At 44.8% G+C, this 23,188-nt stretch overlaps 4 protein-coding genes across 4 annotated transcripts; 3 read left to right on the top strand and 1 right to left on the bottom strand.

Annotated features, from left to right (window-relative positions):
- Positions 1 to 532: 532 nt before the first annotated feature.
- On the top strand, positions 533 to 2,082 carry LOC143892090 (uncharacterized). The gene is made up of 3 exons (XM_077396559.1): positions 533 to 1,003; positions 1,086 to 1,528; positions 1,618 to 2,082. Exons 1-3 carry the CDS (start codon positions 904 to 906, stop codon positions 2,080 to 2,082), a joined length of 1,008 nt encoding a protein of 335 aa, XP_077252674.1. The 5' UTR covers positions 533 to 903.
- Positions 2,083 to 2,792: 710 nt separating this feature from the next.
- On the bottom strand, positions 2,793 to 4,270 carry LOC143892089 (uncharacterized). Its single transcript, XM_077396558.1, has 2 exons — positions 3,983 to 4,270; positions 2,793 to 2,834 (listed from the first exon to the last, which is right to left on the bottom strand). The coding sequence occupies exons 1-2, from the start codon at positions 4,268 to 4,270 to the stop codon at positions 2,793 to 2,795; spliced, it is 330 nt and encodes a 109-aa protein (XP_077252673.1).
- A 6,106-nt stretch (positions 4,271 to 10,376) lies between these two features.
- On the top strand, positions 10,377 to 11,974 carry LOC143846048 (Leucine-rich repeat (LRR) family protein). The gene has a single exon (XM_077354455.1). The coding sequence runs from the start codon at positions 10,556 to 10,558 to the stop codon at positions 11,810 to 11,812; it is 1,257 nt and encodes a 418-aa protein (XP_077210570.1). The 5' UTR covers positions 10,377 to 10,555; the 3' UTR covers positions 11,813 to 11,974.
- Positions 11,975 to 19,109: 7,135 nt separating this feature from the next.
- GATL3 (galacturonosyltransferase-like 3) lies at positions 19,110 to 20,741 on the top strand. The gene has a single exon (XM_077397066.1). The coding sequence runs from the start codon at positions 19,195 to 19,197 to the stop codon at positions 20,275 to 20,277; it is 1,083 nt and encodes a 360-aa protein (XP_077253181.1). The 5' UTR covers positions 19,110 to 19,194; the 3' UTR covers positions 20,278 to 20,741.
- The last annotated feature ends 2,447 nt before the right edge of the window (positions 20,742 to 23,188 follow it).

Here is a 23,188-nt window from a genome sequence, read left to right as displayed (position 1 = left end):
TTCCTCTCAGCCCTTCCTTTTACTATGTCTGGTAGTACTTCCAATTCCGAGTCCGGTACGGGGTCCTCCACTAGCAGTATTTCGGAGTTTAGGATGCCTCAGGAGCCTTTTTTGGCTAGTCCGTCTGATAGGATAGACCTTGTAGATAGTGACGATGGAGGGGATAGGGATGAAGTGATCTTAGATCTGAATGCCACTCCTCCCTTGACTGGCAGTCTCCCGCAAGCAGGAGGGAGTGTTGAGAGCGACGTTAATGAAGCGTCCACAACATTCCGTCCTGGCCGGGCGGTGGAGGTGATCGCTAGAGCGCGGATGGATGCCGATCCAAAATACAACTTGCGAGCTCTAGTCGAGGAGAACTACCTCACCAGGTCTATGCTGGGAGATATCAGGGATAAATACTGCGTGCCCCCGAGATTTGAACTGAGGGCAGCTATAGAGGGAGACAGAGCCTGCAACGAGAGCCAGGATCTCTGTATTTATGAGGAGTCACTGAGGGCAGGACTCCAATTTCCGTTGCACCCCTTTTTCTCAGCGGTGCTACGTTACTACGGACTAGCCCCGGCCCAGGTAGCTCCGAACTCATGGAGATTATTAGTTGGGTTTTTATACCTCGTCCACGGTCGGTTAGAGAGGAGTGTGACTTTGTCACTGTTCCGTGCTTGTGCACACCTGAAGAAGCATAAAGAAGGGGGCTGGATCTACATTAGCCAGCGCCCTGAACGGAAGATAATCACTGGCATTCCTTCGTCGATTCACTCGTGGAAGAATAGATTCTTCTATGTTGTGGATCAGGAGGCCAGTGAGCCCTGGTCCGTCCCTCTAGTGTGGGACACTCCAGATACCTCAAAACTGAGTCGAAAGCCGCTCCTCGAAGGTGAGGACAGGATAACATTCGCCTTGATGCGGAAGGAGATCGAGCAATCGGGCCTCATCCGTTGTAAGGAGTTTTCTGAAGAGGCGATTCTGGTCGGGCTGGGCGTGAGTGCCGCGACTCCAGGACGTATGTAGCTAGACTTGTCTATGCAATCTGTTTATTTTTTATATACTTGCTTCTGACCGTTGGCTGCTCATTTGTCATGCAGAGATGAAGAAACAATCAACCGTCGAGAAAATCAGGCAGGGAGCTCAGCCGCGGGCACAAGAAGGTGCTCAACAGGCGCAGCAGGAGCGCCAGAAGAGAAAAGCGACTGTGCTGGGGAGTCCGGCCCCGTCACAGGGCATTCCTCCCCCATCCCAGAAGCCCAAGACTAAGGTGAAGCTAATAGGCCCCTTTGCTCAGGGCGGTGGCTCTTCTAAGTCCGGTGGTGCTTCTACCGGAGCCGGTTCTGGGGCTCGCCCTCCTGCGGGGATTAGTGAGCAAGTCTTTCGACCCAATTGGGCCGTTCTGAAGGATGACACTGCCTTAGGCGAGAGCCGGGTAGCAGCAGAGCTTATGAGCAAGTGTTTGCTGCAGAAGGACAAGCAACAGGTCCTTTACGAGCCGCCAGCTACAGGAGAGGAGGCTGTGTTGTCCTCCGCTTACCAGGTAAGGAAGTAGTGCTTCGATTTGCCAACTTTCTGCCCATTTCTTCCTTTCACCATACTGATGCCTGTTTCTTTCTGTTCTTTCTTCAGATCTTGCTATACTATAATGACCTCAAGGAGAAGAGTAAGAGCTTCTCCCAAGCCATTACTTCATCTGAAGAGGTGAACGGAAAGTTGGCCGTTGAGGTGCAGGAGCTTCAAACGAGCATCGGGCGAATAGAGGAGGAGAGGAAGTTGTTAAAAGAAGATCTGGCCGCAGAGAAGAGGAAACTGGCCAAGGCTGCTGAAGCCATGGAGGCTCAAAGAGGAAGGGCCACTGACAGACAGGAGAAGGCAGTAAAAGAGGCCACAGAGGCAAAGGAGGCTGAACTTTTCAGCCTGTCGAGCGAGGCTTACAGTCTTGGATACTACGACTGCCTCCAGGAGCTCCAGGCCTGCAATCCAAATCTGTTGATGCAGAACATGACTCTCCCTGCCAGGCCGAAGATTACTGATGAGGAGCCAGATACTCCTGCTGATACTCCTGCTGACATCACCTCTCTTCCAGATGCTTAGATTTTATTTTTTTTTGTTTTGTTTTGACCTCTTTTTGTAATGGTCCTTGAGACCCTACAGCTTTTACCAGCATGTTTAAAGTGAATTTTGTAATGGCCCTCGAGGCCCCACATATTCTGATCAATGAAATTTGTCTGTCTCTGATACTTCTCGGCTGAGTGATTTGCTTGACTTTGTCTTTTTATTTTGATAACCTGTGAGTGAGGCCGTTGATGGTCGAATTGCGACGAACTGGTCTTTTAACAAGTACCCAAGTTTTGTGAACTGGGTTTCCATTGAGTACCCAAGTTTTGTGAACTGGGTTTCCAGTGCGTACCCAAGTTTTGTGAACTGGGTTTCCAATGCGTACCCAAGTTTAAGAACTGGGTTTCCAGTGCGTACCCAAGTTTAAGAACTGGGTTTCCAGTGCGTACCCAAGTTTTGTGAACTGGGTTTCCAGTGCGTACCCAAGTTTAAGAACTGGGTTTCCAATGAGTACCCAAGTTTTGTGAACTGGGTTTCCAGTGCGTACCCAAGTTTAAGAACTGGGTTTCCAGTGCGTACCCAAGTTTAAGAACTGGGTTTCCAGTGCGTACCCAAGTTTAAGAACTGGGTTTCCAGTGAGTACCCAAGTTTTGTGAACTGGGTTTCCAGATATAAAAATGACACTGAATTTGCAAGAAGATTATTTATTCATAACAACAAATATACAAATATACAACTTTACAAGATCACCTTTTCACGCCGGATAATTCGACTACTGATAATATTTCCTGAGGTTTTTGGAGTTCCATGCATGAGGTAATAGGTGCTCCTCCAGTGTCTCTAGCCTGTAGCTTCCTGGCCGGATAACTTCCTTCACTCGATAGGGTCCCTCCCAAGTTGGGGAAAGTTTCCTTACTTTCGTCGGCTGGGAGACGGCTGCCTTTCTTAGGACCAGATCCCCTGTCCTGAATTCTCTGGGGCGGATTTTGGAGTCGTGATAATTCGACACCTTCTGCTTATAAGCAGCGACCCGGATTCGAGATTCCTCCCGGATTTCTTCTAGTAAGTCGAGGTTGGCGCGGAGTCCGTCGCTGTTCAGTTGCTCATGGAAACTGATGACTCTGGGAGATGGGGTGCCTATATCAACAGGTATCACGGCTTCAGTTCCAAAAGAGAGGTTGAATGGTGATTCACCAGTCGTCGTGCGAGGAGTGGTGCGGTAAGCCCACAGAACATGGTAGAGCTCATCTGCCCATCGGCCAGCCTTTTCATCCAGCCTTTTCTTTATCCCTTGAAGCAAGATCCTATTGGTTACTTCCGTTTGCCCATTGGTCTGGGGGTGAGCTACCGAAGTGAATCTCTGTTCAATCTTTAGGTCAGAGCAGAACTTCCGAAAGTTCCGGCAGTCGAACTGTTTGCCGTTATCTGTGATTAAGGCACGGGGAATCCCAAATCTGCAGACCACTGCCTTCCAGAAGAAATTCTGTATATTCTGCTCAGTGATCTGGGCTAGAGGTTCTGCCTCCACCCACTTGGTGAAGTAGTCGATTGCCACCACTACGAATATGCGCTTTTCGGAAGCCGGTGGAAAAGGACCCAGAATGTCCATCCCCCATACTGCAAAAGGGAGTGGACTGATAATTGGGGCCATCGCCACAGCAGGCTGGTGGATGGTGGGGGCGAATTTCTGGCACCTCTCGCACTTTTTAACCAGATTCAGCGCGTCTTGTCGTATGGTGGGCCAATACAATCCTCTGAGGAGTACCTTGATCGCCAGGGCTTTGCCCCCCATATGTTCTCCACAGATTCCTTCATGAGTCTCTTGCAATGCGTACGCGGCGTTACTTGGTCCCAGACACTTCAGGTACGGGAGAGTGTAGGACCTTTTATACAAAATGTCACCGCTGAGAGAGAATCGGGCGGCTCTCTGTATCACCTTACGGGCTTCCTTCTTATCTTCGGGAAGTTTCGCGTCCCGTAAGTAATGAACGATCTCATCCATCCAGCACGGCTCGTTCTCCACCTGCATTATATCTGCGGCTTCTCTTTCGATACTAGATCTTTGTAGAAATTCCATACGTATGCTTCCAAGAGTGGTGTATCCAGAAGCAGCCAGCTTCGACAGTACATCTGCTTTGGCATTTTCTGTCCGTGGTATTCTGATGACCTCGAAACTGGCAAACCGGCTGGAGAGTTGATGAACCTTAGCAAGATACTTAACCATACGCTCATCTCGAGCTTCGTAGACCCCTTGGATCTGATTTGCTACCAGCTGTGAGTCGCAGTATGCTTTTAATTTCCGGGCGCCGGTATGAATTGCTAGGTTCATTCCGGCAAGGAGGGCTTCATATTCTGCCTCATTGTTGGACGCACGGAATCCGAATCTCAGAGCATAATCCGCAGTGAACTCCTCAGGCCCAGTGAGGATGAGGCCTGCTCCACAGCCGTTTTTATTTGAAGAACCATCGACATATACTTCCCAAGTTGGTGTGCTGGTCATGGAGTCCTGCTCTGCCAGGGGTTGCAAGATTTCTGTCTGAGTTTCTGCTATGCATTCGTCAGGAACCGCTTTCTCTGCAACTGGGAGTTGTACCGTTTCAGGGTCGGCGACTTGCTGGGGGATGGTGCACTCTGCTACGAAATCTGCCAGTACTTGGGCCTTGATGGCTGGCCTTGGAGCGTACTGGATGTCGAACTCGCTCAGCTCTACGGCCCATTTCACAAGTCGTCCGGAGATATCTGGTCGATGGAGTACTTGCCGGAGCGGCTGGTCAGTCAAGACCTTTACAGTATGAGCTTGAAAGTATGGTCTTAATTTTCTTGCAGCCATTACCAGCGCGTAAGCCAATTTCTCGACCCGCTGGTACCTTGTTTCTGCGTCGTGAAGAACCTTGCTGACATAATAGATTGGTTTTTGCTGGCGGTGCTCCTCGCGGACGAGGACAGCTGCCAGTGCCATGGAGCTAACGGAGAGATATAGAAATAACTCCTCACCTGGCTCCGGCTTTGTTAATAATGGCGGGGAGGACAGATACCTTTTCAGCTCGTCGAAGGCAATCTGGCATTCTTCCGTCCAGGGCGCAGTTTTGAGGCCCTTAACCGCACTGAAAAAAGGCAGGCATCTCTCCGCCGATTTGGAGATGAAGCGACCCAGCGCCGCTATCATTCCCGTGAGCCGCTGAACTTCTCTGATGGTTCTTGGGGCGGTAAGCTCTATCACAGCTCTGATCTTCTCGGGATTTGCTTCTATCCCTCGCTGACTCACCATGAATCCCAAGAACTTCCCTGAACTGACACCAAAGGTGCACTTGGTGGGGTTGAGTTTCATGTTGTGCTTCTTGAGGACCTGAAACGTTTCTCTGAGATCAGACACGTGGTCCTGTGCGCTTCGACTTTTGACCAGCATATCATCCACATACACTTCCATATTTCGGCCGATCTGGTTCTGAAAAAGTCTGTTCACCAGCCTTTGGTAAGTAGCTCCGGCGTTTTTGAGGCCGAAGGGCATGACTCGGTAGCAATAAGTCCCTTGATCTGTGACGAATGAGGTCTTTGGTATATCCGATTCGTACATCCTGATCTGGTTATATCCGGAGAAGGCGTCCATGAAGCTCAACAGTTCATGACCCGCTGTGGCGTCGATGAGCTGATCAATCTTCGGGAGCGGATAACTGTCCTTGGGACAAGCCTTATTCAGATCAGTAAAATCGACGCAGGTTCTCCACTTTCCATTAGTCTTCTTGACTAGGACTACATTTGCTAGCCAGTCCGGATATCGAATCTCACGAATGAAGTCAGCCTTCAGAAGCTTCTCCACTTCTTCTTTTATTGCCTGTCGCCTTTCAAAAGCAAAGTGTCTCCTTTTCTGTTTCACCGGTCTGCAGGTTGAATCGACACCAAGCCTATGAGTGCTGATCTCTGGATCGATGCCGGGCATATCGGCAGGAACCCATGCAAAGACATCTGCATTGCCCTGGAGAAACTCGGTGAGTTGATGTTGAATGCTACTACTAAGGGAGGAACCGATCAGAGCGACTTTCTCACCGTCCTCCGGGCACAGTGGGATGGAGAGTAGGTCCTCAGTGGGTTGAGTACCCCTGAGTTCGTCCCTTACATCAAGCAGTTCGATTGGCAGTGATTCTACTGCGTTTTTTCCTTTCAGTGCCATTGCATAGCACTCCCTTGATTGAGGCTGATCTCCGCGAACTTCCCCCACACCATTAGGGGTTATGAATTTCATTTTTTGGTGGTAGGCTGAGGCGACTGCTCGGATCAGATTCTGGCCAGGCCGTCCCAAGATAGCATTATAGACCGAGGTGGCCTTCACTACCAGGAAGTTAACCATGGCGAACGCTTGACATGGTGAATCTCCGACAAGAACAGGGAGCTCGATCTGTCCTACCACTTTTACGACCTCTCCGGAGAAGCCGAACAAATCTGAGTTCGCCGGCCTTAGACGGTCGTCGCCTATCATCATTTTCTCGAAGGCATGGTAGTATAGAATATCCGCTGAGCTCCCGTTGTCCACAAGAATTTTCTTTACCTCCCAGTTGGCAACGAGCATGGTTAACACCAATGCATCGTCGTGGGGCAAAATAAGGCTGTCCAGATCTGCGTCTGAGAAAGAGATCTCATTCTCCGTTCTTGACTTTTTGCTGGTTGTGTGAACGGCGTTAACTTGCCGTGCATATGCTTTTCGAGCAGCAGAGGAGGTGCCCCCGGCGGCTGATCCGCCCATGATTGTATTGATAACCCCCCTTGGTTGAGATCGGGGTGCCTCAGGCTGCGCGTCGGTGACCTGAGAAGTCTTATCCTGAGGAGGGGGCTGCGGTGATCTTCGAGGGCTACGGCCCTGGGGACTCTTTCCTTTGCGCCCTTGGGTGCGGCCGTCATTCTGGATGTATTTTTTCAAATAACCCCGGCTGATCAGCTGCTCAATTTCTCCCTTGAGCTGCCAGCAATCCTCTGTGTCATGGCCGTGGTCCTTGTGGAACCGACAGTACTTTGAAGGATCTCTTCTGTTTCCTTTGGAGATCATTCTAGGCGGCCACTTCACAAACTCATCCTCACTGATCGCCGCCAGTATGTGCTTTCTAGAGGTATTGAGAGGTGTGAAGTTCTCTTCTCTTCTCTGAGGGGGTGGAGACTTCTCTTTCCTGGGAGGTTTATCCTCCCTACGCTGTTTAGGCAGATTCTTCTCTTCAGAGGTTATCCTCCGGTTTGAATTAAGAGCTGCCAGTGTTTCTTCCACTGTTATGTACTCTTCTGCCCCGGCCATGAGATCCGCCAGTGAGCGCGGATTTTGCCGAGCCACCGCTCGACGGAAATCATCAGATCTTGCACCGGTGAGGAGTGCGTTCATAGCCGCTGAGGGATCTAAATTGGGCACCTGTAGTGCCTCCCTGTTGAAGCGGCGGACAAACACCTTCAGGGGCTCATTGTCTTCCTGTCGCAAGGCCATCAGGGAAGCTGTTGTTTTCTTTGGCCTGCGGCTGCTCATGAAGTGGCGGACGAGGTCCTCTCCAAAATCGTCGAAATTGTTGATGGAGTTTGGTTTGATCCTGGAGTACCAGTCTCTTGCCGCGCCAGTGAGCGTCGTTGGGAAGGCTCTGCAGATGAAGCCGTCGGAGGCGCCGTGGAGGAGCATCATTGTTCTAAATGTCTCCAGATGATCCACGGGATCGGTAGTGCCGTCGTACTGAGGGACGGCAGGCATCTTAAATCCTCTGGGTGCTGGAGCACTCAGGACATCCTTAGTGAAGGGCGTTCTGCTTGAGAACGCTCTAGAGGCGGGCCGGCTCTGATCCTTCGCCAATTCCTCTATCCGGTGGTTCATCTCCTCCATTCTCTGTAGCAGCGGATCCGTTCTGCGGTCTGGGGACCTGATTCTTCCCACAAATGGGCTTGCCGCAGAACCGGACTGACTTTCCGGACTCCTACGACGAGGCCGAGACTTTGCCGGTGGCAAACGATCTTCGTGAGGCCGGTGCCTCTGCGTGGAGCGAGACCGCGATCTTTCACGGTGATGAGGTTCTGTCTGGGCGTGCCTCACTATGGGGCGATAAACTTGTCTAGCGGAGTGATGAGTTCTGCCCTCCCCATGACGTGATGACTCTCCCCTGTGGACTCCTTGGGCAGATCGCGGGGCCTCTGGAGGAGGTGGAGGGGGTGCTTGAAGTAGTTGTTGGTACTGACCAACAAGGGCCGTCATCTGCTGGAAGAGGGCTTGGACTTGCTCCGAGGTGGGCACGGGATTGTGGTGCTCCGAGCGAGAAAGGCTTTGGTCGGCAGAAGCTGCCACTACCATCGAGGCGATTCGACCGCTCCGGGTCCTGCGAGGTAGCGCGGATTGGTCGTTCTGCGCAGAAGCTAACCGCGCACTCTTGCGCCCTGCCATTTTGTAAGTGAGATGTAAGAACAGCTTTTAGTTCTTGGTCCCACGGATGGCGCCAATCTGTTAGACCAAAAATCGGTAACAGGTACAGCAGTGGCGTAAGAGCTGAGAGCGAGCGACAAGGGAGGTTGAGTATGAGTCCTGCGGTGAGTGTTTAGTCCTGCACAAGGCAAGCGAGGTCAGAAGACCAGACCGGGTTTTACTCCGGACAGGCCCTTCGACACTCAAGTCAGTATGAGCAGGAGTGAAGGGGAGATGTCTTAAGAGTTTAGGGAGAGAAGGGATTTTCGCATTACCCATTAGTCTGAGCTTTAGTCCCCTATTTATAGGGAAAATCTGTTGAGGTGTCCTGGACAGGTGTCCAGGACAGGTGGCGGCCTGTGAGAGGCTGGATCTCACCTACTCTGAACAGGTGGCAGCCTGTGAGAGGCTGAGTCTCACCTACTCTGGGACAGGTGGCAGCCTGTGAGAGGCTGGGTCTCACCTACTTTGGGACAGGTGGCAGCCTGTGAGAGGCTGGATCTCACCAACTCTGAACAGGTGGCAGCCTGTGAGAGGCTGAGTCTCACCTACTCTGGGACAGGTGGCAGCCTGTGAGAGGCTGGTGTTTTCACACCCCATCAGTTAACATAGCCTGAGATGCTGAAATCATACCTATTTCTTAGTCTCTCCGTTTCTTCGATTTCCAATCTTAAGAAACCTACCTCTACTTTCTTTTTCATTTCTTAATTATTTTCTATAAATTGGAGATGGTTACATAAAAAATACAAAAAAAAAACCCTCATGAAAATGTTGAGAATATATAATAAAACTTAAAGTAGTCCGGGGGGGGCAAATGTCTCCATTTTCAGATCAGTTCGGATAGGAGGGCTAGGATCATCGTATTGGATCATAAAAAAAAGTGGGCCGTACCTACTTTTTTTAGACTTCACGTGTTTTCACGGCCACCCATCATATAAATTCTCTAGGTAAAGATATCAGCCAATTTTCCCACGCCATAATTTGGGGTCCCAGAAAGATAAATTTCCTTTACAAAAAAAGTACTAAACAAGTGAAAGAAAAGGCCGACATATGGCCCAAATTTTTATCCGTATTTCCCATATGTGGAGGATAGCCAATGCATCCACATTTTCTAACGCAGAGGGCCAGAGCCAACGGTCACATGTGACAGTACAAAACATTTTGAAACCATTTACATTAGGTACGTGATATACTGGCCCCTCTTTTTTTTACATGGGACAGCCCACTAGTGTATTTATGAATTATGAGTTATAACAACTTTTTATACCAGAAGGGGCTGACCAAAGTAATAAAAGGTGGAAAATATATCATTAACCTTAAAATTAGGGCGGTGTTAAATCGACCCTCTAAGGCTCTAATATCTTAAATCGACCCCATATCTCTCTCTACTCTCTCTAAGCACTGTCCTATGTCTATATGGGGGCCGATTTAAGATATATGGGGGTAGATTTATCACTCCCCTAAAATAAATGCAACAATATGAAACGAAATTTGTTAAAAATACAAACATTGATAGGCTACTTCTTAACTGCCACATTTTGGTCCATACCTGTGTTAGCATGATCGGATCCGTTGGTCTGAACACTAAGAGCACCTCGATCAGACACTCTTGGCCATTGATTTCTTGAAACTTCTATCTAACGCATGGGATGAACTTTAGATATGGACCAGGTTTTTCTACAAGATCGGCGGTCTCAATTGGAAACATACTTCACTTGTGGGACCCAACATTATGAACCGGGTGTTTTTCTTCATGATTGAACTCGGGCGCCCTTTCATGTTATTTATGCAAGGGACGCACTTGAGTTTAGCATTCCTCATAAATTAAAAGATCGAAATTGCTGGTGGCACGTGGAATCCACTATTTGGGTGGTACCCATTCCAGAGTGCCCATTGCAGCATCTCTCTCTCTCTCTCTCTCTCTCTCTCTCTCTGTGAAACATTAACCGAAGGAAAATCAATCCTCAGACAAGAGCACTACCAAACAATAATTCCAAGTCACAGGTAGTTCGTTTCACCATCAACTTCAAAACTGTAGTTTTTGCAGAGATCCCATTCAATCCTGTCACACTTACATTACTCTCTACGCCTCTAATGGCCCAAACCCTCTTTCTCCTCTTCTTCCTCGTCATCTTGCTCCTGTCATCATCCGCCCATTCAAATTCACCCCCCCAACAAACCCTTCTTCTCAACCCTTCAGACCTTTCTGCCCTTTCCCAGATAAAAAATGACCTTCAAACCTCAAACTTCCTCTCCACATGGAACTTCTCTTCTCCCTCTCCTTGCACTTCTTTCTCCGGCCTCATTTGTTCTCTGGACCCCACAACTCAAACCCTAAAAGTCTCTTCCCTCACTCTCGGCACCGGCCTCGCCGGAGATTCCCCTTCCCTCACCGGAAAACTCAGCCCCGCCATCGCGAATCTCACCGCATTATCCGAATTCATCGTCCACTCAGGCGGAATCTACGGCACGATCCCATCACAACTTGGCTATCTCACCCAACTCCAATTCATCTCCATAACCAACAACCTAATCTCCGGGCCCATCCCTTTCTCCTTCTCCAATCTTCTCAACCTCCACACCCTCGATCTCGGCGATAACAAAATCAACGGTCAGGTCCCTCCCAATCTCACTACACTGCCCAATCTCAAAATCCTAATCTTAGCTTCAAATCGTCTCTCTGGTGAATTACCCAAAATAGAAACCCAACTCCTCCACCTCGATCTAAGAAGTAATTACTTTTCAGGCCAACTCCCGTACCTTCCGTCTTCCCTCCGTTATCTCTCCCTTTCAGATAACAAAATGTGGGGCCCACTCGATAATATTCACTCCCTCCTCAATCTGACCTTTCTCGACCTTTCGATGAATAATTTTAACGGTGGGATCCCGGAATCGCTCTTTTTTCAAAATGAGGTGGGACCCACTGGGGAGGAGCTCTCATCACTGCTTCTTCAACGGAACAATTTGTCGGGTGGGATACCAGCCGTTGGATTGACGTCCACGTGGACGGTGGTGGATCTGAGTCACAATTTCCTCTCGGGTGAGTTATCGGCGATTCTTGCTGGGGTACAGAGTCTTTATTTGAATAATAACCGTTTTAGTGGGATTGTACCGTTGGAGTATGTGTTGGGAGTATATGGAGGCAGTATGAAGACGCTATACCTTCAGCATAATTATCTGACCGGATTTCCGCTCCCGGCGGGATCTCCGGTGCCAGAATCTGCCTCTCTTTGTTTATGTTACAATTGCATGGTCCCACCGGTGGGGCCCACGGTATGTCCGGCCAGCGCCGGGGGGCAGCTCTCTAGACCGGCTTATCAGTGCGCCACCACACCGCCACCGCAGCGCTAAGTGGACTTCGAGTCAGGCCTCAAATCATTTTTTTTTCTATTATTTATTTGGTTTTTAAGAATATTTGATTACAAAGGTTTTTTGTATTGTGTGTAAGCCAGCTCAATTAGAAACAAATAACTGAGATATCAAAAGCATGTGTTTGTGAGGGTCCCTAGCAAATTCCTATTGTTAGATAGGAAATGACATCCACCTTGTTTTGTTTTGATGGCAGCACTTCTCTTTTATCTAAACAAGGGATAAAGAGAGTGAAAGTGTACATACATACATACATATGGGCTACTTATATTTGGACTACCATTGTTTAAAAATTGCACAAACCCATCTTGTCGTTTTTAATTCGTTTTTGTCGACACGGAAACCCCTCCTCCGCCATTGCTCCCTCCAAAAACCCTAATTTCTCTCTAACCCTAGCATCAACGAGGAAGGATAATGGCAAAGAGCGAGTAGTAGTGAGATATGAAGAGAGTAAGAAGAGGTCGAACTGACATCGTAGGTATCACCATTCTAAGAGAGACTTCTGCTCTTTGAGCTTAATGTTTAATTCTAGCTCATCTCTTCTTGCTGGATTGGAAGCTATGGAAGTTGACGACGGTTACGTTACATTCTAGGGCATTCCAAAACTTCTTCTAGGACTTTATTTTGGAGATTGTTATAATTCTTGTAGTTTAATACAAGAATTGACGACTTGAAGGAATGGACTCATTGCCTTTGGTGAGCATTACTCTTTAATTTCAATTCTCTATCAATCGCAATGGCGCATGTTCGTGTTATTTTGTTACGAATTTAACTGGATTCTTGTCGATCTCCTTCGAGTCGTTTGCATTATGCTTGCATAGAACTTAAAGCCATCACTTTGCCGGCGCATCTTTTAAAAGTCCTTTGTCTACAAGGCATTAAGAACCCAAGGAAGAAGTGATGTTCCCCTCGTCCTCTCAATTGCCTAAAATGCACTTCTAGAGGACAGAGTTGATTACCCCTTAAATTGAATTTTAGATACATATCTAACTAATTGTCACGCAGTACCTTGGTGATTATCCCACCTTCATCACGTAGCACACACAACACATGTTGCACTGACTGCACTGCAGTACCTTGGTGATTGGCACAACAGCTACTCATTAGTGAAGGACTAAAATACCTACCTTCTTCTCAACCTCCAAAAATCGCGTTTCATGAAAAAATCAAAGTAAAAAGTAATATTTTTCATTTTTCTAGTGCTATTTTCAAATGCAAGCCATTTTATTGTTTGACTTTCCTCTCAGATCGAGGTAAAAAGAGTAAAGAAAAGAGAGACTAATTTCCTGTCCCTCTATATGCCAAACATCCAGATGGACCCTTGCTTATATTTGTCGTCAACACTTTCTTTTTGGGAGAGAGAGAGAGAGAGAAAGAGAGATCCCATGCGTATAACGTCCCAAATGGAAATAATAATGCAACGGCATTTCTTCCACTTTACTATATCTTTCAAACGTTGCCCATATTTGAAATGGAGAAAGAGACCGAAAGAGACCAGAGGGCCATCATTTCAATAAGATCACATGCAGGGAGAGAAGCTCCAATAATTCTTGTACTGGAATGCTCATGGCATCACATGTTTGGTAGCACTTTCCGAGAAAAATACAACATCTCTACTTTGGCCTCAAGCATCCTCTATTTATTTATTTATTGAGAGAAAACGATAGGAAAGGACTCTTGTGTCGGGTTTCTCCCCCACAGACTTCCTAATATTGGCATGTTCAACCAAAATCAAGGTATGTTTCCTATTCAATCAAAGAGGTTGACACATTTTTTCATTAAAAATGGCCATTAATATATTTTTAGAGTTTTTGCACATGGTCCTTCTGAATATTTAAAATAAATTGAACATAAAAAAAATTATATCAAGAGAGAACTACTGGCCAGACAGTTACGATCCGAATCCGTGCTAATAGAAAAATTTTGGGTCCCACACGAAGATATGTGTGTGCAATCAAGGCCGTTGATCTGATCTTGGTCTTACGTGAAATAAACATCCCAATCCTTAGATAGCCAACTACATAAATCAACGGTTTAACTTTTCTTGGAGGAACTCTAAATTAGGCTTGATGAATGAAGGCCCTAGATCATCCAATCATGGTGTCTTATGTCGAATCAAAGACTTGTTAATAGGCTCCTGCTAAAGGACTCATTCTGACCTTGCTTGTGCCTTGGGTGTGTGATCAGAACCATTGATCCAAACAACGACAGTATGGGCGGATATATGTTGTTGAAAATCCTTAATCAGATGATCACAGGCCGTAGATCTATCATACCCAGTATGGGGTCCTGTCAGAAGGCCTAGACCTAGACCGTTGATTTTTGTAATCTATCTTAATTAAATATGGGATATCTATCCATGGTGTGACCAAGAACATTTGGGTCGCATCTACAAGATCATTGCTCTTGATTTCACATACAGCCAACCTTATTGTTATTCAAAAAAATTGCATGTTTTTTAAAAACTTCCACTCCACAAAATTCTCTTTGCAAAGTTGAATGAGTATCAATTTTTTCACATGGTATCAAAGCAAAGGTCCTAGGTTCAAGACTCCTTAATAATAAAAGGGAAATGATAAACACATCCCTTTTTATCACAAGGACACCCAATTGTAGTGTACGTGGCAATCAAATCTGTTGAATCCTTCTGGCGTGAAGTACATCTGCCCCTCTGCAGTCATTGATATACTGCTGTTGGGTGTCCCAAGTGATGAAAGGGGGCGCATTTATCATTTCCCTAATAAAAATCCACATGTAATGGCCAATCCAAAAAGAGGGGCCACATGTGCCATATGTAGGCCTACCCTAAAACGAGGGGCCACAAGTGAGGGAGTGTTAAAGTATAAAAGATTAAATAATGCCATCTCCATCAGCTTAAGCTTTTGGAGTAATGGGTTGTTTCAAACAATATCTGATTTTCATGGGAAAGTGTATGTGAAATCATGACCGTTACATAGTAGCTTGGTTCGACCAGAATATTGGCACTCACGATAAAGGACTACAAAAATCAGCGTTGTAATATTTCCAGATTGCAGAAATTGTTTGGAAAAGAAAAGCTTTTCCAGAATTTCTTCTTTTTCCCTGCTTTGATTTTCAAATGAAAAAGAGTAACTTGAACGACATTAGTTCAAGTTTTACTTAGATGGACCTGTGATTTATAATGGTATCGCTCTTAATAAGCTACAATCATATTATTTCCCTCTAAAATCATGGGAATAAAAAAAATCCATGGAAAACATTTTATGCAAGAATTGTTTTCCCTGCCACCCAAACATGGGAGGAACTCTAAATGAAGGTTGATGGATGAGGGATTTAGCGTGAGTTGCTGCGTGACTAAGTTGGAGTATTGTCACCGTCTTTGGCTCGACATATGGCTAGGGTTAGGTGAATTGGGTGAACGAACTCGACCACATATGACAAAAATGGAGCTCAATAATTATATTTTATAGCCAATTTGGATTACAAGATGAATATTTGTGGCAGAAAAAAATTTCACGGGTAAATGTTTTTGGGAAAACAACTAGAAAGTAGAAACCCCCGAGATAAAAACGTATCTATAAGAATCCCCTCAAAATTTTCTTAATTACCAATAGTAGATTAATGGCTTTAAATTTTTTCTTTTACCCATTTTACCCTTAGTTGTAGATAATTTAGAAATCCCTAAAATCTCTCACTTCACTAATAAAGGCGATAATAAATCGTATAAAAATCTCCCTGAGACAACATCTCTCTTATGAGATTTTTATATCGTGTAAGTCAGTGTAGTCCATTATTTTTCAAAAAGCACTATCCTTGCCACACCGTAGGATGATCCAAATCATCCATTTGATGGGCACATCGTCGTATGACCCAAACTGTCCATTTAATGGGCACACCGTACGATGATCCAAATCATCCATTTGATGGGGCACAACGTATGACCCAAACTGTCCATTTAATGGGCACACCGTACGATGATCCAAATCATCCATTTGATGGGGCACAACGCAAATAGGCTGTGGCCCAAAAATCATTTCCATAGGTTGATCACAACCCTCTGATCTATAGAGGAATTGCAAATCCCTATAGATCTGAGAGTTGGAAACATCGTATGGAAATTTTTATTGGTTCCAATCTATTTAGAAAAATAATGTACTATACCAGCTTACACCATATAAAATCACGTTAGAGAGATGTTGCATATTTTCAAAGGATTTAAAGTTGCTTTAGTGATTGAGAGATTTTAGGGATTTCTAAGTTATATACAAATAAGGGTGAAATGGGTAAAAGAAAAAAAAGCTATTATTTTAGGCAAAACATTGTATCATTGGTAATTATGAAAATTTGAGGGGATTCTTGTAGATATGTTTTGATTTTGGGATTTTTTAGTTGGATATCAGGCTCTGGCCATATGTTTGAAAATTTCCCACATATGGTGAGAGGCAAATCAAGCTGCTGATTTTCTATCAAAACACAATTGCCTATGTAAAGGAGATCGGATACCACCTTCACATATCCCCCGTTCTCTCTTAGAGATTGTATCAAAAGATGCTTAAGAAGCATATTACTAAAGATTGTAATTTATCCTTTTTTTAGGGCAGTGATATTCCTCCACCCCCCAAACTTTTAAGCCTTTTGGACTTAACGGTTGCTCCTCCTCCACCCCTTTGTATTTCCTAAAGATATATGTTTGGGGGGGAGATATCCATCAGAGGGGGGGAATATCACTGCCCTTTTTTTAATATTATGGTAGGGGTCATGCCAAACCACAGCTTACCTACCAAAAAAAAAAAGTTTAAAAAAAATATTTACCCAATAACTATAGTGTCCCCAGTGAAAGCTCGGTGACTAATAAAACTAAAGGGTCCCACCTTTGGTTTCTATGTAATGTCTTCCTAATGTGTTTGGTTGCACAAAAGCTCAGCAAGTGTCGGAATTTGGCTTGGATGCACACCATCCATTCTTAGTTTCGTTGCCAAAATAGCATTGAACTCTCTGGTGATGTGGCTCCCTTGTCCCCTTCTTATGAATTTTAAAACAAATTCTTCCAAAAGCAAGGAATTTTGCTTGAATTTTCTTCTGTGTTTGGTTGGGCGGTGGTGGCTTGGAGAGTAGTGGAATAAGAAGTCAAAAGAGAAAGATGTATTTTGATTTGTCTAGAATTACCTCGGAGAATAGTGTAAGTAGTGTTTGGTGGCGCGGCATACGCTAGGACAGTATGAGATAAGTAGGGGGTTTCATGAGAGAGAGAGAGAGAGAGAGAGAGAGAGAGAGAATCGTTCCCTAGAAAATTATGTTGGGTATATAGTATAACCCTATGTATGTTTTAATATAAGCCCAAAAAGAAAATGGGTCGGTGTAGTGGGCCTACATGGGCTAGAGTCCATTAACCAGTCAACAACCCTAGTGTATCTCTATATATAGGGGCTGGAGGCAACAAACTAAGCATTCCAATGCTTAACTCTAATAAATTCAACCAAAACTCCTTGTTTTTGGAAGAATTTGGTTTAAAAGTCATAAGAAGAGGCACAGAAGCCACCTCACACGACATGCAATTATTGCATGGGAGAAATCCAAGGAAGTCAAAAAGGGAGTCCAATGCTTATTTTTGCCAACCAAAAGTGGAATTTTCTCTTCCCTCTCTCTCTTCTCTCCCTATATTGGAACTCTATCCTTTCCCTATACTGTTGTTGAGAAAATCTGCTGGGCAAATCCGATCCTATCGTGCGCAAATAAATAGAAAAGTGAAAGAAAACACAAGCTATGAGATGAGCATTGGGATTTTACGTGGTTCGGCCAAGATGCCGACATCCACAGGCAAGAACAAGATCTTCCACTATGAGAAAAACAATGTACGCGAAAAACAATATATAAGGATTACCATGGATTAACCTGCAAACCCGCAATCCTTTCCACGCCGAGTTTCAATTCCTTTGAGGATGGGCAAGGACGTGCAAAGCTGAGTTTCTATCAGTTTTCATATAATTAAGATTTGAACGGATGAAAACGCCGTACTACAGATCAACATTATTAACTCAAGGAATGCCATTTGTCAAAAAGTGATGAAGTTTTACTTGCAATTTCGAATGGCATAAGCTTCTTTAATCGGTTAGCTGATCATGCAATAGACGACCAAAGTAGTGCTTAGCAGAACCATATGAAATTCACGTAAGAGCTTCACGAAAGAGCTCTAGAGATAAAATGGTCTACACAATCTTCAATGGAGCCTTACGGCCAATAGTTTCTTGATTTGCTTTCTTTAACGGAACTGTAATGCTCACATCTGAGCTTGTGCATATAGGCTTCTTGACTAAATTCAAGATTCCAGCTCTTTAGGGCTTATTCAAACATATCCAGACCCTCATGAAGATCAAGCATTAACATGCAACTAGCTAATCAAATTGAGTCATCAATTTATCCTTGAATTCACAAGCAAGGGCAGCAAGTTTTATCCAAGAAACCGTGATATCCTTGCACTAGGTTTGTCCGCCATCTGTTGAGGGAAAAAATGGGCAGAAACATGGACACAGAGTGTCTATCCATGGAAGGGCCTTCCAAATGAATGCTTTGGATGACCTAAAAAATGTGGGGCCACATGTGTTTTTGAGCTATAGTTTAGGAACACTTTCCTCTATCTTCTATTATATTAGTAAAGGGCTAATGAGGGGCGTGTGTAAGAGTTTTCTTTCTCTCTCATGCCATCTCCTCTGTTGTTCTACTTCCCCTGTTTGTGCCAATTTCAGAATTGAGTGCCGGCGGGTCTTTCCGGAGTCTAAACTCCGGGAGCTCTAATGTGTGTTCGTTGAGCGCAGGACGTGCACAGATGGAAGCACAATCAGATCTCCCCGGGGAAAAGCGGATTTTGGCACACGGCAACAATCAACAAATAAACAGTGTAGATCATCTAACTAAGTGGGCCCAACTTAACATTTTCAAAAGTATTTACACTAAAATACCCGACCACTCAACTCCGTAACAGGAAAAATGTTTTGGTCCAACTTTAACCAAGAAAAGTTAAACCATTTATTTTTCTAATCCAGATATAATGACCAACATCATTTAGCTAAAAGATTAACGGTCTCAATTACATCTAAATCCCAAACCTAACAATAGATTTTCTAGGATTTATCTGGACAGTGACCCTCCAGCAAGTGGGAATTTGAAAACAACATTGCCAGCCCATCACATTCCCCAGGGTCCCAGACACACGAAAGACATAAATTGTACATATAAAGGACGCGTTTTTCCAGCCTGTATCGCTCCCCACATTTATTCCCAGCCCATCCCATCAATATCAACCATAAAAATTAAAAATATCTCCATCTCTCATAGTCACAACCACTCATCTTATCTCCCTTCCTCTTCACTCTCACTCCCCCTCCGTTATGATCCCCCCTCTCCTCCTCCTCCTCCTCCTCCTCCTCCTCCTCCTCTCCGGCAGCTTCTCAACCGGAATCCGTCCCGACGACAAAAGCTCCGGCAGAAAATGGGCTTTTCGTGAAGCCCCGGAATTTCGAAACGGGATCCAATGTGGTAAGGTTAATTGGTCATGTAAAAACAGCCAAACATACAATCCATCCATCATCCACATCGCCATGACTCTTGATACAACATACCTTCGCGGCTCCGTAGCCGGAGTCATCTCCGTCCTCCACCACGCATCATGCCCGGAAAATGTAGTCTTCCACTTCTTAGCCTCCTCCCACCACCGCGCCGAGCTCCGCCACGTCATCATCTCCACCTTCCCTTACCTCAATTTCCACCTCTACCATTTTGATTCCAATCTAGTCAAAGGCAAGATCTCATTCTCAATCCGTCGCGCGTTGGACCAACCCCTCAACTATGCTAGAATCTACCTAGCCGATCTCCTCCCCGCCGGTGTCCGACGCATTATCTACTTTGATTCAGACCTAATTCTCGTCGATGATGTCGCCAAGCTATGGGGTATTGATCTAGGCCCACACGTGCTTGGTGCTCCTGAATATTGCCATGCCAATTTCACTAGCTACTTTACAAAGAAATTCTGGTCCGACCCAGTTTTTTCTAGGGAGTTTGAAGGACGAGTACCATGTTATTTTAACACGGGGGTTATGGTGATTGATGTGGAGAGATGGAGAGAAGGGAAGTATACACAAAAGCTAGAGGGGTGGATGAGGATACAAAAGAGGGTGAGAATTTATGAATTGGGTTCTCTCCCTCCATTTTTGTTGGTTTTTGCTGGGAATGTTAAAGGGGTTGAGCATAGGTGGAATCAACATGGGCTTGGTGGGGATAATTTGGAGGGTCTTTGTAGGGATTTGCATCCGGGTCCGGTGAGTTTGTTGCACTGGAGTGGGAAGGGGAAACCATGGTTGAGATTGGATTCTAAGAGGCCTTGTCCTTTGGATAGTTTGTGGGCCCCTTATGATCTGTTCCGCCGTTCTTCTTCTCCGTTCTCTTCGCCGTTATTCTCATTTTCAGACAGCTGATCGAGTCGGAGATCTGTCTCGTTGACAAGTAACGCCGAATGGTGGTAAGAGAGACAGCTGGGATTGAGAAAACGCGGAGGAAAATTAGGAAAGTGATATATTCGCCCACTCTTTTTTTCTTTGGACAGCCCCATCTAGAGGGAAGTAAAATATTCGCTTTTATTAATTGGGACAGCCCCCTCTACTGTATTTGTGGCTACTCTTTTATACTAGAGGGGGCTGTCTTGAGTAAAAAATAGGGGGCGAATGTATCATTTTCCCTTGTTAAACATTCGTTGGTTTTTATCTGAAGAAGAATCCGATCCGGGTCTAGAGTCAAGGCATGATCAATGGGATGGCTTTTGACAGTTTAAGTATTGATATTAGCACCCCTTTTTTTTTGGGCAAATGACTGTACAGCAACTCGTGTGAAGCGGGGGGCAAATAACGTGTATTTCGTCAATGAGAAAATTGACCTTCTGCCACGCTTTCTTTCTTTGTTTTATTTGCTTTACTTTTCTGTTTAATTGACTGATGATATAGGCAAGTGTAGAATAGACAAGTGGCAACGTTATTGAAGAAGACAAACTAGTATGGTAGAATTTATTAAATTTATAGGTGTGTCAGTACCAATTCACGTGGCTAGGAGAGTAGTGGAATATGAAGTTAGAAGAAGCCAAAAGGGAAGAGACAAAGCATTTTGATTTCTCTAGATTTACCTCGTAGAATAGTGTGAGCAGTGTTTGGTTGCACGGGCATATACTCGGAGAATATGAGAATAAGTAGAGGTGTCATTACCAATATAAGAAGAGAGAAAAGGAGAAGGGAGAGAGAGCACCATTCCTTAGAAAATTCAACCGAAAGTCTTTTGTCTTGAAATAAGTGTTTTGCTAACGGAACGGGTGCACCCGTTAAGGTGTATTGGAAATGTGATTCTACAATCATTTTACACAAGTTTTCATATGTTTACACTAGTTTTGAAATTGTTTTATCAAAACATGTGTAAAAGCACATTTCCAATGCATCTTAACGGGTGCCCTTAGCAAAACTCTTAAAATAATTTGATTTAAAAGTTATAAAGAGGGGACAACAAGTCTATATCAGCAGACAATGAATTATTAGTAGAAGCAGAGTCTAATGCTATTTTGACAACAAAATGAAGAATTTGTTCTGTGTGGCAACTATTCTTCAAGAAACTTCTTGGAAAATAAAATCTCTACTCCATAACAAGGGAGATGAAAAATACGCCCCCCACTCTCCAGATAAATGCGCCCACTTCTAATGCTATCCTTTCAAATGGGTGCATTTATCAAAAGAGGGGAGCATTTATCATCTCCCAAAAACTATTACTTAAAATGACAAAATCACCCTTATAAGAGAGTAAACTTTCAAGCAATTGGCATGGCAACTAAACTAGCTCGTTGCCACTTGCTAGGGACCGGATGCCATAAAAGCTGATTGAGGTTTCTCTCCGATCCATATGGTGTGTTACGTGCCTTGATGAGTCCTGCTTAGGGTAAAATAAATTAGTTTATATTTATTTAGGGCGATGATAAATTGGCACCCCTTGTAGGATAAATCACACCCCTCGAACTTAAAAAAGCGCCTAAGTCTGCCACACAACGGGTGCGAATTTATCATGGCCCATTTGTTTATATCTTATGAAATTTTATCTCTAGCTGTTGGAATGGGTACGACGGCTAGGTAGTGAAAGAGACTGCCCACCCATCGCTTAAAAAATAGAAAAAACTGCCAATGGGGACATCAAAATACGAGAATTGCCAACGGGGGACACACTTTTGAAAATTTGTTAGAGAGGGACGAAATGGGGGTTATAAAGTCTCTAAAAGTGGGTTATCAACCCTCTAAATGGGGTTATCAAACTCTCAAAAGGGGGTTATCAACCCTCAACAATCTTTCAAAAGTGTGTACCCCCGTTGGCAATTCTCGTATTTTGATGTCCCCGCAATTTTAAATTTTGGGAAATGATATTCCCCCCCTCTGATAGATAAAATCCCCCCCAAAACGTTTTTCGTTAGGTTTTAAAGGCAAAAGAAAAACGTTAAAGGGGTGAATTTATCCTAAAGCAGTGAACCACTCTCACAGAAACAGTTGAAGGGTGGGGAATTTTATCCGTTTGGTTGCTTGGTGTGGCTCGGAGAGTAGTGTTTGGTTGCGTAGTAAATAATGGGAGAGTAGGAGAAAAAGTACGGGGTGTTATTACAAATATAGGGAGAGAGGAGAGAGAGGGAGGAGAGAGATAGAGAGAGAGAGTGCATCATTCCCTACCAAATTCAACTATAATTCTTTGCTTTTGAAATAAGGGGACAAGAAAGAGACAAGCAATTATTATATGAGAGAAATCCAAGAGAATCAACAGTAATCTAATGCATTTTGGCAACCAAATGTGGAATGGCATGCCAAATCTAAACCAAATTCAGATGCTGAGCTTTTGTGCAACCAAACGAAGCTTCTTCTTTTTTAACTTACAAAATACACCGAGAGCAAGGATCTTCTCGTAATTTTGTTGGAAGTAAATTTGAAAGCAAATTTATGAAATCATATGGTGTTCGCGTACAGATACTCTTCTCTCTAGGGCTGCAACTCGGATCGGGCGGGTCGGGTTTTGGAGAACCCAACCCTACCCGAGAAATATCTCGGGTCGGGTCGGGTCGGGTTTTTTTTCCGGAAAACTCACGATTCCCAAACCCGGCCCTACCCATGATAAATCTCGGGTCGGGTCGGGTCGGTTCGGGTTTTTTCACATTGACGCAATTTTTTAAGGAAAATTCTTATTTGGCAAGGCAATTCAACTCATAGAAGCAGAAATTACACTCACATTGCACTTGAATCAAACAATGATGTAATTACACTTACATTACACTTGAATCAAACAATGCTGTGATCAAACAATGTTGTAATTACAATCAAA

The sequence above is a fragment of the Tasmannia lanceolata genome, unplaced genomic scaffold, assembly GCF_043159265.1.
Source record: "Tasmannia lanceolata isolate RefF3 unplaced genomic scaffold, GAP_Taslan_0.1 ptg000015l, whole genome shotgun sequence".
NCBI classification, from domain to species: domain Eukaryota; kingdom Viridiplantae; phylum Streptophyta; class Magnoliopsida; order Canellales; family Winteraceae; genus Tasmannia; species Tasmannia lanceolata.
Note: the sequence above shows the minus strand (reverse complement) of the source record. Positions and strands in the feature narration are given on the sequence as shown.

Bases quoted from the DNA above. Each gene is read 5' to 3' on its own strand.
- LOC143892089 (XM_077396558.1), bottom strand. From the start codon at position 4,270: ATGGTTAAGTATCTTGCTAAGGTTCATCAACTCTCCAGCCGGTTTGCC. The intron at 2,835-3,982 runs GTGATACAGAGA...CAAAAACCTCAG, and splicing joins ATAAGAAGGAAGCCCGTAAG to GAAATATTATCAGTAGTCGA.
- LOC143846048 (XM_077354455.1), top strand. From the start codon at position 10,556: ATGGCCCAAACCCTCTTTCTCCTCTTCTTCCTCGTCATCTTGCTCCTG.
- GATL3 (XM_077397066.1), top strand. From the start codon at position 19,195: ATGATCCCCCCTCTCCTCCTCCTCCTCCTCCTCCTCCTCCTCCTCCTC.
- LOC143892090 (XM_077396559.1), top strand. From the start codon at position 904: ATGCGGAAGGAGATCGAGCAATCGGGCCTCATCCGTTGTAAGGAGTTT. The intron at 1,004-1,085 runs GTATGTAGCTAG...TTTGTCATGCAG, and splicing joins GAGTGCCGCGACTCCAGGAC to AGATGAAGAAACAATCAACC. The intron at 1,529-1,617 runs GTAAGGAAGTAG...TTCTTTCTTCAG, and splicing joins TGTTGTCCTCCGCTTACCAG to ATCTTGCTATACTATAATGA.